The 14,356-nt window shown below is 43.7% G+C and overlaps 1 protein-coding gene across 6 annotated transcripts in view; it reads left to right on the top strand.

Annotated features, from left to right (window-relative positions):
• The window catches only part of SLC51A (solute carrier family 51 subunit alpha), a 91,203-nt gene that overhangs the window by 60,598 nt on the left and 16,249 nt on the right, over positions 1–14,356 (top strand). For all 6 annotated transcript variants that reach the window (XM_056565487.1, XM_056565488.1, XM_056565490.1 and 3 more), the window contains 3 exons: positions 7,286–7,397; positions 11,148–11,294; positions 13,488–13,593. In XM_056565487.1, coding sequence (XP_056421462.1) covers positions 7,286–7,397; positions 11,148–11,294; positions 13,488–13,593 — 365 coding nt within the window. The remainder of the gene's footprint in view (positions 1–7,285; positions 7,398–11,147; positions 11,295–13,487; positions 13,594–14,356) is intronic.

Genomic DNA, 14,356 nt, shown 5'->3' with positions numbered 1-14,356 from the left:
AGACCCGGCGCGCGCGCGCCCTAGGGAGCGGGGCCGCGCGCGCCGGGACAGAACAGACGGGGAGCGAGTCAGGTAGGGGAGCCGGGGTGCGCATCGCGAGCGGGCGCTACCCGCATCGCGAATCGCATCCCGGCTGGCAGCGGGATCGCAGCGCCCCGGGTCAGAGGACGTGACCGGAGCGCTGCAGCGGAGAGAGTGAAGCGAGCGCTCCGGGGAGGAGCGGGGACCCGGAGCGCTCGGCGTAACAGTAAGTCAGAAGAAAGTAGGGAGTAGGTTAGTTTCTAACAGTTTCACTGGTGAAGTAGGGATAAATAGAGACTTTTTCAGGTGAAGCTAGCGAGATTGAGCAACAGATTAAACATGAGGAAGAAAAGACACATTAGAGTCAAGTGTAATATATCCAAGAAGATTTTCTGACAGTGCAAACTCACAAAAACAATGAAGCAAGGCAAATCCTGTTAGGCTAATGCATAAAATGACTATTGGAGGTGCTTTACTAAGCAAAAAGTCCTCGTAAGCATGGTGGAATCTGGTCACCATCTGACGTATAAAACGATTATCCTTTATTCATTTCAATTCATGAAAACAGGACACAAAAGGACGTGAGCAGAGGCTGGAGCAACATATGTTAACATAGGTACCATATGGAAACGAAGCCTCAACAAGCTGTGTTCTACATTGCTGAATAGAGCTGGCAACATTTACAGCAGGGGCCTATTCTGCCAGGTATCTGACATATACATTGGATACTGTTCACAGCCTAACAACTTGGACAGTATTCCCCCTTTTCACTAAATGCAACCACAGCTGTTCTTTGTATACCAAATTCAGTAAAACCTCTTAAAAAGACCACCTCTTTGGGAAGACCTCTTTGTCCAGAGCAGATTTTGTGTGACAGGTTTTCAGTCCATCATACACTAAGTATATTATCCATGTTGTATAAAAGGCCATCCCCATAACAGCCTAATTTTCAGGGCACTTTTGGGTGGTCTTCTTATAGTGGGCTTCCTGTATTTACAGTGAGAGCCCTGCATGTACTCTGTTAGTTCAGCAATCTATAATAAAATGTAGTGTTACAAATATATGGTTATACAAACATGGAAGTTAATCAGCAGATCCAGCCATACTTAAATAATCTAAAGCCTATAGAGGCCAGGTTTTAGTAACAGGTGCACTTACATTGTGTTTGTCCTGGATACATATCTGAATAAATGTGAGCAAAAATAGTGTGTCCTTCCAAGGAGCAGTATTCAGCCGATACTCTGCCAGAACCACAGAAAGGGGTTTTATTGAATTTCCGAGGGTTTTCTTTTGCTAACTCAACTTCATTGCACGCTAATAAATCCAGACTGTGTCCACATCATTTCCTGTCCTTGTATGCACCTTTCTACCATAGTATTTTAAGAACGGGACACCTGAATCTAAAGCTATTCATTCTCAAGGCAAATAGAAAGGCACTTAAAGCGCAACTGTCATGACATTTTGGTGCAATAACCTGCACACAGCCTTTGTACTGTGTGCAGGTGGTGGGTATAGCAATATTTTTACCTGAAATTTGGCGGCTTTCATGACTGCAAAAAATGCTTTTATTCAAAGCCATTGACAGTTGGATAGGTGAGGCGTGAGGTACGCGATGTCCCGCCGCCGCCACGCCCACCCCCACGCCTACCCCGTATGTCAGCGCTGGGATTGCTGTGTGATTGACACACAGGTCTCAGCGCATGCGCCCTTCAGCTAATCTAACCTGTGCGTCGCTGTATCATCCAGCAAGCAAGCGCACTGAGGAGGAAGACAGCGGCGGGAGCGAGCGCTTGCTAGATGACAAACAGCGGCGCGCAGGTTAGATTAGCTGAAGGGTGCATGCGCTGGGACCTGTGTGTCAATCACACAGCGGTCCCAGCGCTGACATACTGGGTAGGCATGGAGGTGGGGGTGGGCGTGGCGGTGGCTGGGCATCGCTTACCTCGCGCCACGCCTATCCTACCGTCAGTGGCTTTGAATAAAATAATTTTTTGCAGTCATGAAAGCTGCCAAATTTCAGGTAAAAATATTGCTATACCCACCAACTGCACACAGTACAAAGGCTATGTGCAGGTTATTGCACCAAAATTTCATGACAGTTGCGCTTTAAAGAGGACGTGTCAGCTGTTCTGACTTCTGTATTCCCCACGATATAACAAATCTTGAGCATATTTTCTTATAGCTCTATGTTGTGCCATCCGTTTGTCATAACTACTGGTTTATGACTAAATTGACAACTGGTTGTTGCTAGTTGGGGGGTGGGTGTCCCCATGCATGGGTGTTACTAGATAGGGGGGGAGGGGTGTCCCCATGCAGTCTATTACTGTCCAATCTGTGACAGCATGTAGAGAAGTGACCCTTAGAAATGGGAGTAGTATCTCCCAGTTGACAATTTATACACAAATTTCTTGGAGGAAAAAGGAGGAATGGCACAATACCGAGAAAAGATGATGCAGAATTGTTAACTAATGAGATATGTAAGCGTGTACTAGAACAGTCACATAAGTAGATGTGATCTAGTAGACAGTTCCTGTTTAAAGAGAACATCTCAGTATACGTGATCTGACTGTTATAATAAATTCTTGCATTTCCCATGATATAACTATTTTGCGGTGCGTTAGAACCCTTCTTTGTGCTGATCCCCTAGTATTCTTCCTGCATACATAGGCGTGATTGACAACCCAGGCAGAGTGGAATGGAGCCTGCTGCAGATCGTTTTCTTTCAGTGTCCCTTGCTGATCTGTGTAGCTCGGAGGCTGCACTGATTTTACTAGAGCACAGCTTCGGTGTGAGGACCCAGACACTCCACAGCGTTCCATATGGAGCAGTGAACGTGCCCAGAGGTCCTATGCTTCTGGGCCCGCGCAAGACTTTGAGGAGAGTCAATAGAACCTATGTAGCGTTAAAAGGGTAGGAGAGGCATGATTACCACCTTGGGAGCGGTGACAATTTTGCCGCACTGCCTCGGACTACTTGCTGAAAATTTACATACAGCTCTGGATGTTTTTAAACCTTTCATGAAGATTGCTGGCATCATAACCAGACTTAGAGGCATGATACAAATGCTTATTAAATGCCTGTTGCTAACAATTAAAGGGGGTACAATCTCATGTCAGGTTCCTTTTAAGTCTAGGTTATTTGAACTTGAAATCCCCCAAAAATTATATGATACCACATTTTATTGCTGTTAACATGGACTTCTGCTTACTTTTATGGCTCTGTTTATTAAAGGGAAACTGACAGCAAGTTCACACGTACTAAACCCAATACACAGAGTTATAGTGCTGGTGAACTGGATTACAATGAGGTATAACTTATCCAGAACTGTGGTCCAGAGATAGCCTCCATTGCTAATGTGTTATCGCTGGCTTTGCCCAATGGAGGTGAGACCCAGCATCCCTGGCCCTGCTCTAACATATACCCAGCATCCCTGGCCCTGCTCTAACATATACCCAGCATCCCCGGCCCTGCTCTAACATATACCCAGCATCCCCGGCCCTGCTCTAACATATACCCAGCATCCCTGGCCCTGCTCTAACATATACCCAGCATCCCTGGCCCTGCTCTAACATATACCCAGCATCCCTGGCCCTGCTCTAACATATACACAGCATCCCTGGCCCTGCTCTAACATATACCCAGCATCCCTGGCCCTGCTCTAACATATACCCAGCATCCCTGGCCCTGCTCTAACATATACCCAGCATCCCTGGCCCTGCTCTAACATATACCCAGCATCCCTGGCCCTGCTCTAACATATACACAGCATCCCTGGCCCTGCTCTAACATATACCCAGCATCCCTGGCCCTGCTCTAACATATAACCAGCATCCCTGGCCCTGCTCTAACATATACCCAGCATCCCTGGCCCTGCTCTAACATATACACAGCATCCCTGGCCCTGCTCTAACATATAACCAGCATCCCTGGCCCTGCTCTAACATATACCCAGCATCCCTGGCCCTGCTCTAACATATAACCAGCATCCCTGGCCCTGCTCTAATATATACCCAGCATCCCTGGCCCTGCTCTAATATATACCCAGCATCCCTGGCCCTGCTCTAACATATAACCAGCATCCCTGGCCCTGCTCTAACATATACACAGCATCCCTGGCCCTGCTCTAACATATACCCAGCATCCCTGGCCCTGCTCTAACATATAACCAGCATCCCTGGCCCTGCTCTAACATATACACAGCATCCCTGGCCCTGCTCTAACATATAACCAGCATCCCTGGCCCTGCTCTAACATATACCCAGCATCCCTGGCCCTGCTCTAACATATAACCAGCATCCCTGGCCCTGCTTTAACATATACCCAGCATCCCTGGCCCTGCTCTAACATATACCCAGCATCCCTGGCCCTGCTCTAACATATACCCAGCATCCCTGGCCCTGCTCTAACATATACCCAGCATCCCTGGCCCTGCTCTAACATATAACCAGCATCCCTGGCCCTGCTCTAATATATACCCAGCATCCCTGGCCCTGCTCTAATATATACCCAGCATCCCTGGCCCTGCTCTAACATATAACCAGCATCCCTGGCCCTGCTCTAACATATAACCAGCATCCCGGGCCCTGCTCTAACATATACCCAGCATCCCTGGCCCTGCTCTAACATATACACAGCATCCCGGGCCCTGCTCTAACATATACACAGCATCCCAGGCCCTGCTCTAACATATACACAGCATCCCTGGCCCTGCTCTAACATATAACCAGCATCCCTGGCCCTGCTCTAACATATAACCAGCATCCCTGGCCCTGCTCTAACATATACCCAGCATCCCTGGCCCTGCTCTAACATATAACCAGCATCCCGGGCCCTGCTCTAACATATACCCAGCATCCCTGGCCCTGCTCTAACATATACACAGCATCCCGGGCCCTGCTCTAACATATACACAGCATCCCAGGCCCTGCTCTAACATATACACAGCATCCCTGGCCCTGCTCTAACATATACCCAGCATCCCTGGCCCTGCTCTAACATATACCCAGCATCCCTGGCCCTGCTCTAACATATAACCAGCATCCCTGGCCCTGCTCTAACATATAACCAGCATCCCTGGCCCTGCTCTAACATATACCCAGCATCCCTGGCCCTGCTCTAACATATAACCAGCATCCCTGGCCCTGCTCTAACATATACCCAGCATCCCTGGCCCTGCTCTAACATATACCAAGCATCCCTGGCCCTGCTCTAACATATACCCAGCATCCCTGGCCCTGCTCTAACATATAACCAGCATCCCTGGCCCTGCTCTAACATATACCCAGCATCCCAGGCCCTGCTCTAACATATACCCAGCATCCCTCCCTCTGCTCCAATATGCCTTCTCACAGAGCGCTCACATGGGTGAAGGGTCCCCCATGAATATTCATGAGGTTGGTGGGCATATCAAAGCAGAGGTGATGGAGGCAGGAATGCTGGGTATGCTGGGTCCCACTTTTATTGCACAAATCTGACTATAAACACATAAGCAAGGAGGCTAATAACTGGTTTATCTTTGGAACCAGACCACAGATCTAGATAAGGTACCTCATTTCAATACGGTTCACCTGCACTATAACCCTGTGTATTGGGATTTACCTGGAGTGCAGGTAAACTAGCTGTCAGATTCGCTTTAAAGAGATTGTCCAGCAATTTTGTTTTTCAATTTTTAATAGTGGCGAGGCTAAGCTAAAGAAAGTAAAATAAAGTGTATTCACCTGCTAAGTTCCCCACCACTGTCGTTCCAACATCTTGACACAGGGGAGTATCACTGGATGCAGAGATGACCAATCTCGTCCCCTGAGGAAGTGACCAGGAAGTGGTGACCAAAAGAAATCAGAATGCCAGAGGTGGGGGATTTTGGCAGTTGAGTACTGCTTTATTTACTTTTTCAGCTCAGCCGGGCCACTATGACAATGGGCAATCCCTTGAGCTTCTGATGTATCCCTGATGTAATATTATATGAGCTTGCTGCTGGAAATATAACTTTGGTTTTGAGATCACAAAGCTTCATGGATCTCATGACTTGTTATTATGGAGCTTTCTATGGCTTTTTGTTGACCCTCAGGATAGGCCATCCATACTTGATCAGTGAAACTCCCACACACACAGCATCCTCACCCATCAGCCATTTGGCAGATTTGTGGTGCATGCATATGTGGTGCCTATGGTGTGAATGATGTAATGCACAGTTCGTGATGTCAGGGTAACATTAATCACCACGTTCCAAGGTTTAGACAGTTCTCCTGGGACAAGCGCTGGGGACAATAATGACATATTAGGGTTACGGAAAACTACCTTTCACTGAAGTAGGAATGTTGGTAAAATCCTTTACAGTACAGATTAGAACGGGGAAGATGCTGAGTAACCCTTGGGAGCCTGTTGCCTTGCCGGGATTTGTAGTTGCTTTCATTGGACTGAATTGTGATGGCTGCAGACTTTATAATTTAGCTTTAAACTTGTGACAACCCACACTGACTTTAGACTCACTGAAGAATATTCCCCCGGAGCTTCTAGCTTTTACCTGGCTTGAGACTGTACCTGAGCAATGGGGTTCTTGGAAATTGCGTGGCTGTAGATTTTAGACTTCTTTTCAGGCCTCCTCAGATTCTTACAGACTTCTCTCAGCTTTGCTCTCTGTTCTCTTCACACTATTACTCTACTCTCCTCCAACCCCAACACTGAACTAACTCATCCCCCCCCCCCCTACACTACATGAGGAGTAAGGTGGGGGGCATCTCCTTGGGACATCAGGATCACCTGGTTCACTCTGCATGTCTTCCCTTAAGATTACAGTAATACTGATAAACACATGCATAACACAAAATGGCAGCATAACACAATTTACCCTAGAGTAGTGGGCCCAGAACAGTGACACTGGAAGTGCCTCAGGCAATGTTTACCAGACAGGACAATATCCTGTACTGGGTCACCACACATAAACAGAAAATTGAGTTGGAAGCAGAAAGCTTTGTACATTGTGCTCATACTTGGTTACTGCACTTCAGCTCCCATTCATTTCAATAGGAGCCAAGCGGCAGCAAACCACCACGGCCACTACACAATGCGCACAGCTGTTTCACGCTCTGTTCTGTGGGTATGCAGATGCAACTCTGGCAAACAGCTGATCAGTTGAGGGTGATGGGTGTCAGACCCCCACAAATCAAATATTGATGGCCTGAGATTAGGACATTAATTAAAAACTGCCAGAAACCCCTTTAATAGGAGTCATCTGAATAAGGACAATATTTTTTTTTCTTTGCAGGAGGAAAGTGAACTTTTTTATCCTGAGTGTCTTCCAGATGGCATTCTTGAAACCTCTCTTTAATATTATTGGCTTGTTTCTCTGGGCTGATGGAATTTACAATGCGGAAGATGTGAGATGTTATTTATTTATTGTTTTATGTAACCTTACCTCTCTAAGCTTTGTGAGAATCATGTGTAGTCTGTTATGGTGTACACGCTTGGTATAGGTATTATTTAACTTGAAATTCAATATACTCTTAAATTAAGTAATACTACAGAAAATTAACACTCCCGAGCCTGCGTAACAACTTTTTCCATGTGTATTTAAAGGGGTACTCCTGTGGAAAACTTTTTTTTTAAATCAACTGGTGCAAGAAAGTTAAACAGATTTGTAAATCCCTTCTATTAAAAAATCTTAATCCTTCCAGTACTTTTTAGGGGCTGTATACTAAAGAGAAATCAAAAAAGAAATGCATTTCCTCTGATGTCCTGACGACAGTGCTCTCTGCTGACCTCTGCTGTCCATTTTAGGAACTGTCCAGAGCAGCATATGTTTGCTATGGGGATTTTCTCCTGCTCCGGACAGTTCCTAACATGGACAGCAGAGGTCAGCAGACAGCACTGTGGTCATGACATCAGAGGAAATGCATTTCTTTTTTGGATTTCTCTTTAGTATACAGCCCCTAAAAAGTACTGGAAGGATTAAAAAAAATTTAATAGAAGTGATTTACAAATCTCTACAAATACTTTCTGGCATCTGTTGATTTAAAAAAAAAAAAAAAAAAAAAGTTTTCCACGGGAGTACCCCTTTAAGGTGGAAAATTAGACAAACATACAAGGCCTGAGTATAGAGCAGCAGTGCTTATGTTAGTTATAGATATTGTTTAGACACATTTATGCATTTCTTGACAAGGATTTGTGGCCTTGTTGGCAATAGAGTGACTTGAATGTGACTCCAATGCAAAATGTAGGCATAAAGTAATCCAACTAGGCAAGTACATGAAGCGGTATCAAGTCTAAAGCTGTTTTCACATTCTGTTAAGTGGCATCTCTGTAATTTAATCACCAGGATAGGTCCATATGCATAAAGGAGAACCTGTGGCCAACCCCCAAAATGTCAACAAAAGGGTTAGGTTGCCTTGATCACACACCATTTTACAGTTTTCTTATAGACCCTCCTGTTCCTGAGATATGAGGGTTTATAATCTTTATGATAATTGAGTTAATCAGTCAGATGGGCGGGAAGTTAAAGGGGTATTCCAGGAAAAAAACTTTTATATATATATATATATATATATATATATATATATATATATATATATCAACTGGCTCCAGAAAGTTAAACAGATTTGTAAATTATTTCTATTAAAAAATCTTAATCCTTTCAGTACTTATGAGCTTCTGAAGTTAAGGTTGTTCTTTTCTGTCTAAGTGCTCTCTGATGACACATGTCTCTGGAAACGCCCAGTTTAGAAGAGGTTTGCTATGGGGATTTGCTTCTAAACTGGGCGTTTCCCGAGACAGGTGTCATCAGAGAGCACTTAGACAGAAAAGAACAACCTTAACTTCAGAAGCTCATAAGTACTGAAAGGATTAAGATTTTTTAATAGAAGTAATTTACAAATCTGTTTAGCTTTCTGGAGCCAGTTGCTATATATATATATATATATATATATATATATATATATATATAAAAGTTTTTTTCCTGGAATACCCCTTTAACTTGCCACCCATCTGACTGATTAACTCAATTATCATAAAGATTATAAACCCTCATATCTCAGGAACAGGAGGGCCTATAAAAAAACTGAAAACCTAACCCTTTTGTTGACATTTTGGGGGTTGGCCACAGGTTCTCCTTAATGCATATGGACCTATCCTGGCGATTAAATTACAGAGATGCCACTTAACAGAATGTGAAAACAGCTTTAGGCTTGATTTTTTCCTGGAATATCCCTTTAATTTTAATAATGTGATGGGCAGGATTATACAGTCAGGGAATATGAATGTTTTACATTGAAGGGTGTGTATATCTAATACAGTGTATATCTAATACAAACCCCCTGACTGTATAATCCCGCCATTATCTCATATTCACTCTCATTGTTAAAATTAGTTCATGCCCATCTGACTGATTCCCTGAATTGTCAGATAAACTTAGATATTGTGGGAAAAAGGACATAGCAAGAAACTGTAAAAAAAAAAAAAGGTGTGCGATCAGGGCACCCTAAATTATTTAATGTTAATGCAATCTCATTTTTTAGGGGGGGTTGGTCACAGGTCCTCTTTAAATGGATCCGTAGAGCTCAGTAAAGTGTGTCATTTTGGCCTCCATTCAGGTTGTATCTGTCCAAGTTTGCTGGGTGGAAAGGCACAGACATCCACACTTTTCCATTGAGCGAAATCATGTAAAAATAATGTATATGGTTATACTGACAGTATACTTTTTATACATGGGCCCCTATGTATGACAGTTGCCAGGTGGTATTTGTTATAGGTATACATTAGACCAGTGGTCTTCAAACTGTGGCCCTCCAGATGTTACAAAACTACAATTCTTAGCATGCCCGGACAGCCGTTGGCTGCCCGGGAATGCTGGGAGTTGTAGTTTTGAAACATCTGGAGGGCCACAGTTTGAAGACCGCTGCATTAGACTGCAGTGTGGCAATAGCCTTTCTGTATGCTAGATACAGCAGCATCAGAAGTATTTTGGTAGATTGCTGCAACGTCTCATTCTGTGTTCCATTCTGTTTAGCTCACAGAGTATTACCTACACTGGATACAATTGCACCCAGAACATCAGAAAGATGTATCCCTGGTTTGTAATAGTTGTATGGTTTATTTGGCAAAGCCTGTATGTGGCCTTAAAGGGTACCTTTCATCAAAAAAACTTTTGATATATTATAGATTAATGTATGCAGAATAACTTTCCAATAGCATGTTATTAAAAAATATCCTTCTTTCTATTTAATTTTCCACTTTAAAAAAATGACCACTAGGGGTCTCCCTACCAGTCCTTTTTTTTTATAGATTTCAGACTCATAAACGAGTCCTAAATCTTAGACTGCAGCCGGGACACAGGCAAACTCCCTGCCAGGGAGCAGTGTTGAGCTTGTCTTTGTCCCGGCTGCAGTCTAAGATTTAGGACTCGTTCATGAGTCTGAAATCTATAAAAAAAAAAGGACTGGTAGGGAGACCCCTAGTGGTCATTTTTTCAAAGTGGAAAATTTAATAGAAAGAAGAATATTTTTTAATAACATGCCATTGAAAAGTTATTCTGCATACATTAATCTATAATATATCACTCTGGTGGAAAAAAAATTTTTTTAATCAACTGGTGCCAGAAAGTTAAACAGATTTGTAAATGTAAATTTAAAAATCTTAATCCTTTTAGTACTTTTCAGCTGCTGTATTCTCAAGAGGAAGTTATATTCTTTTTTAATTTATTTTCTGTCTGACCACAGTGCTCTTTGCTCACACCTCTGTCCATGTCAGGAACTGTCCAGAGCAGGAGCAATTCCCCATAGCAAACCTCTCCTGCTCTGGACAGTTCCTAATATGGACAGAGGTGTCAGCAGAGAGCACTGTGGTCAGACTGAAAAGAACTATACAACTTTCTCTGTAGTATACAGCAGCTCATAAGTACAGGAAGAATTAAGATTTTTAATAGAAGTCATTTACAAATCTGTTTAACTTTCTGGCACCAGTTGATTTTAAAATATTGTCTTCCACCGGAGTACCCCTTTAACATCAGAAAATGTTTCATGCTAATGACTGAAAGAAGGGGATTACCTCCTGCATTCCCTGGGAGACAACTGAATGCTTAGATAACACTTATGTCTGTCCAGTGATTTTTTTTAAATATATTCTGTAAATTTTAGCTTTCAGGGGCCAGTGTTGCACTATGGATGAATGTGGCTATTGGCTTTTGTACTATTATAGCCCTATGGCCAATTGGGATACTTTTCCGTGAGGCTAAAGTACACTTGGCTGAATACAACATGGGAACTAAATTTGCAGTTTTTCAGGTAAGCTTTCTGTTTGTGTTTTTTTTTTATTTTTTTTATTTTCTCTATATCTCTGTTAGCAGTAACCAGATATTTCAAGGAGATTTCACAAACCTCACATTTATGTAAATGTTTTATGACTGCATACAGTTACAAAAGCATTTAAAGTAAAAATCATTAGGGCAATTAAACACACGAGGAGATTTATCAAAACCTGTCCAGAGGAAAAGTTGCTGAGTTGCCCATAGCAACCAATCAGATCGCTTCTTTCATTTTTAAAAAGGCCTCTGCAAAATGAAAGAAGCGATCTGATTGGTTGCTATGGGCAACTCAGCAACTTTTCCTCTGGACAGGTTTTGATAAATCTCCCCGATGGTGTTTTTCTGTGTTTCTGTGTTGCATTTCACATCCAGTTTGTGGAAATGTTCTCACATAGATCTCTTTAAGTGTTTTTATGCTTAAAGGGGTATTCCGGGCAAAAACATTTTATCCCCTGTCCAAAGGATAGGGGATAAGATGTCTGATCGCGGGGGGCCTGCTGCTGAGACCCCCCGCGATCTCCCTGCAGCACCCGCATTCTATTCGGGGACTGCGTCTCTAGTTTCGGAAACCTCCGGGTTTCCGGGACTGGGGACGTGACGTCACGCCACGCCCCCTCCATTCATGTCTATGGGAGGGAGCGTGACGGCCGTCACGCCCCCTCCCATAGACATGAATGGAGGGGGCGTGGCGTGACGTCACATCCCCAGTCCCGGAAAACCGGAGGTTTCCGAAATCGGAGATTCAGCACCCGCATAGAATGCGGGCGCTGCAGGGAGATCGCGGGGGGTCTCAGCAGCAGGATAGGGATAAAATGGATAGGGGATAAAATGTTTTTGCCCGGAATACCCCTTTAAAAAATGCATGTGTACATGTGTGGTGCATTTTGTAGCATTTTTGTGGCTTTTTTTACATTGCTCAATAGAAATCCTTGAATCACATGAATGCAATAAAAGCATGTACAAAAACATACTATTGTGGGGAGAAAAAGTCACAAAAACTGCATATTTGACTCTTTTTTTTTTTTTAGGCAAATAAATGCTGTTAAAATATATATGTACAAAAGGCCTTGTTCTGTATCAGTTCATGGCTTGTGCTCATAGTCCAGAAGATAAGCAGGACAGCCATAAAGATACATAAAGAATCATACATATATTATCATGTATATAATACTGTAGCCTGTCTGCAATGATCTCCTGGCAGCACAGAATTAATGTGACTCGTGCCCAGCAGATACGTATGGATATCGCAGTTCCACACAACATTGCTTGTTTACAGTATATGTCCTGAATCAGCCTCTTAGCATAGATATGGCCTTGGAACAGAAAATATATTAGCTGTTATTTTATAGCTATAGTGTATGAAATCATACTTATTGGAACTTGGGACAATGATAAGATATTTAATAGGTACCATTAGCATTCATTATACAGGGTGGGGGGGGGGGGCATTTATATGGATGCACCTTAATAAAATGGGAAATGTTGGTGATATTAACTTCCTGTTTGTGGCACATTAGTATATGTGAGGGGGGAAACTTTTCAAGATGGGTGGTGACCATGGCGGCCATTTTGAAGTCGGCCATTTTGAATCCAACTTTAGTTTTTTTCAATAGGAAGAGGGTCATATGACATCAAACTTATTGGGAATTTCACAAGAAAAACAATGATGTGCTTGGTTTTAACATAACTTTATTCTTTCATGAGTTATTTACAAGTTTCTGACCACTTATAAAATGTGTTCAATGTGCTGCCCATTGTGTTGGATTGTCAATGCAATCCTCTTCTCCCACTCTTCACACACTGATAGCAACAACGCAGGAGAAATGCTAGCACAGGCTTCCAGTATCTGTAGTTTCAGGTGCTGCACATCTCGTATCTTCACAATTTCCTTCAAATGACCCCAAAGATAAAAGTCTAAGGGGGTCAGATTAGGAGACCTTGGGGGCCATTCATCAACCATTCCCATTTTATTATGGTGTATCCATATAAATGGCCCACCCTGTATTGTGGCTTGGTTTGGCGATTTTAGATCATTCTGCAATATCTAGTAAATAATATTTTGTTACTAGCTAATGTCCATAGCAATACACAAATATGTTGCATTTAACACATAAAAATGATACATGGTACATAACACTACATAACTATTCCAAACTGTTTTTTTTTTTGTTAGCTGCTGCTTATCCTGACTACATTACAGGCCTCTATCTTTAGTATCCTGGGAAACACTGGAGTTCTTCCTTGTGTGCCTCCTTACGCATTTAAAGCTAGGTCTCACTGTAAGTACCCTAATTTTAAGTATACATAAAATTTCTAGATAGAAAGTAAATAAATAAATATGTATATTTACACCTATGTCACGATTCGGCTGGCAGGAGGTGGATCCTCTGTGCCAGAGAGGGAATGGCGTGGACCATGCTGGTGGACCGGTTCTAAGTTGCTACTGGTATTCACCAGAGCCCGCCGCAAAGCGGGATGGTCTTGCAGCGGCGGTAGCAACCAGGTCGTATCCACCAGCAACGGCTCAACCTCTCTGACTGCTGAAGATAGGCGCGGTACAAGGGAGTAGACAAGAGCAAGGTCGAACGTAGCAGAAGGTCAGGGCAGGCAGCAAGGATCGTAGTCAGGGGCAACGGCAGGAGGTCTGGAACACAGGCTAGGAACACACAAGGGAACGCTTTCACTGGCACAATGGCAACAAGATCCGGCGAGGGAGTGCAGGGGAAGTGAGGTATAAGTAGGGAGTGCACAGGTGAGAATACTGATTAGGCCTGCTGCGCCCTAAGGAGCGGGGCCGCGCACCGGGACAACACAGACGGGGAACGGGTCAGGTACGGGAGCCGAGATGCGCATCGCGAGCGGGCGCGTCCCGCATCGCGAATCGCATCCCGGCTTGGAGTAATATCGCAGCGCACCCGGTCAGCAGGTCTGACCGGGGCGCTGCGAATGAGAGAACGCTGCGAGCGCTCCGGGGAGGAGCGGGGACCCGGAGCGCTCGGCGTAACAACCTATTTTAATAGCAGTTTACATTTTACTGTATTT

The sequence above is a fragment of the Hyla sarda genome, chromosome 3 (assembly GCF_029499605.1).
Source record: "Hyla sarda isolate aHylSar1 chromosome 3, aHylSar1.hap1, whole genome shotgun sequence".
In the NCBI taxonomy this organism is placed as follows: Eukaryota; Metazoa; Chordata; class Amphibia; order Anura; family Hylidae; genus Hyla; species Hyla sarda.
Note: the sequence above shows the minus strand (reverse complement) of the source record. Positions and strands in the feature narration are given on the sequence as shown.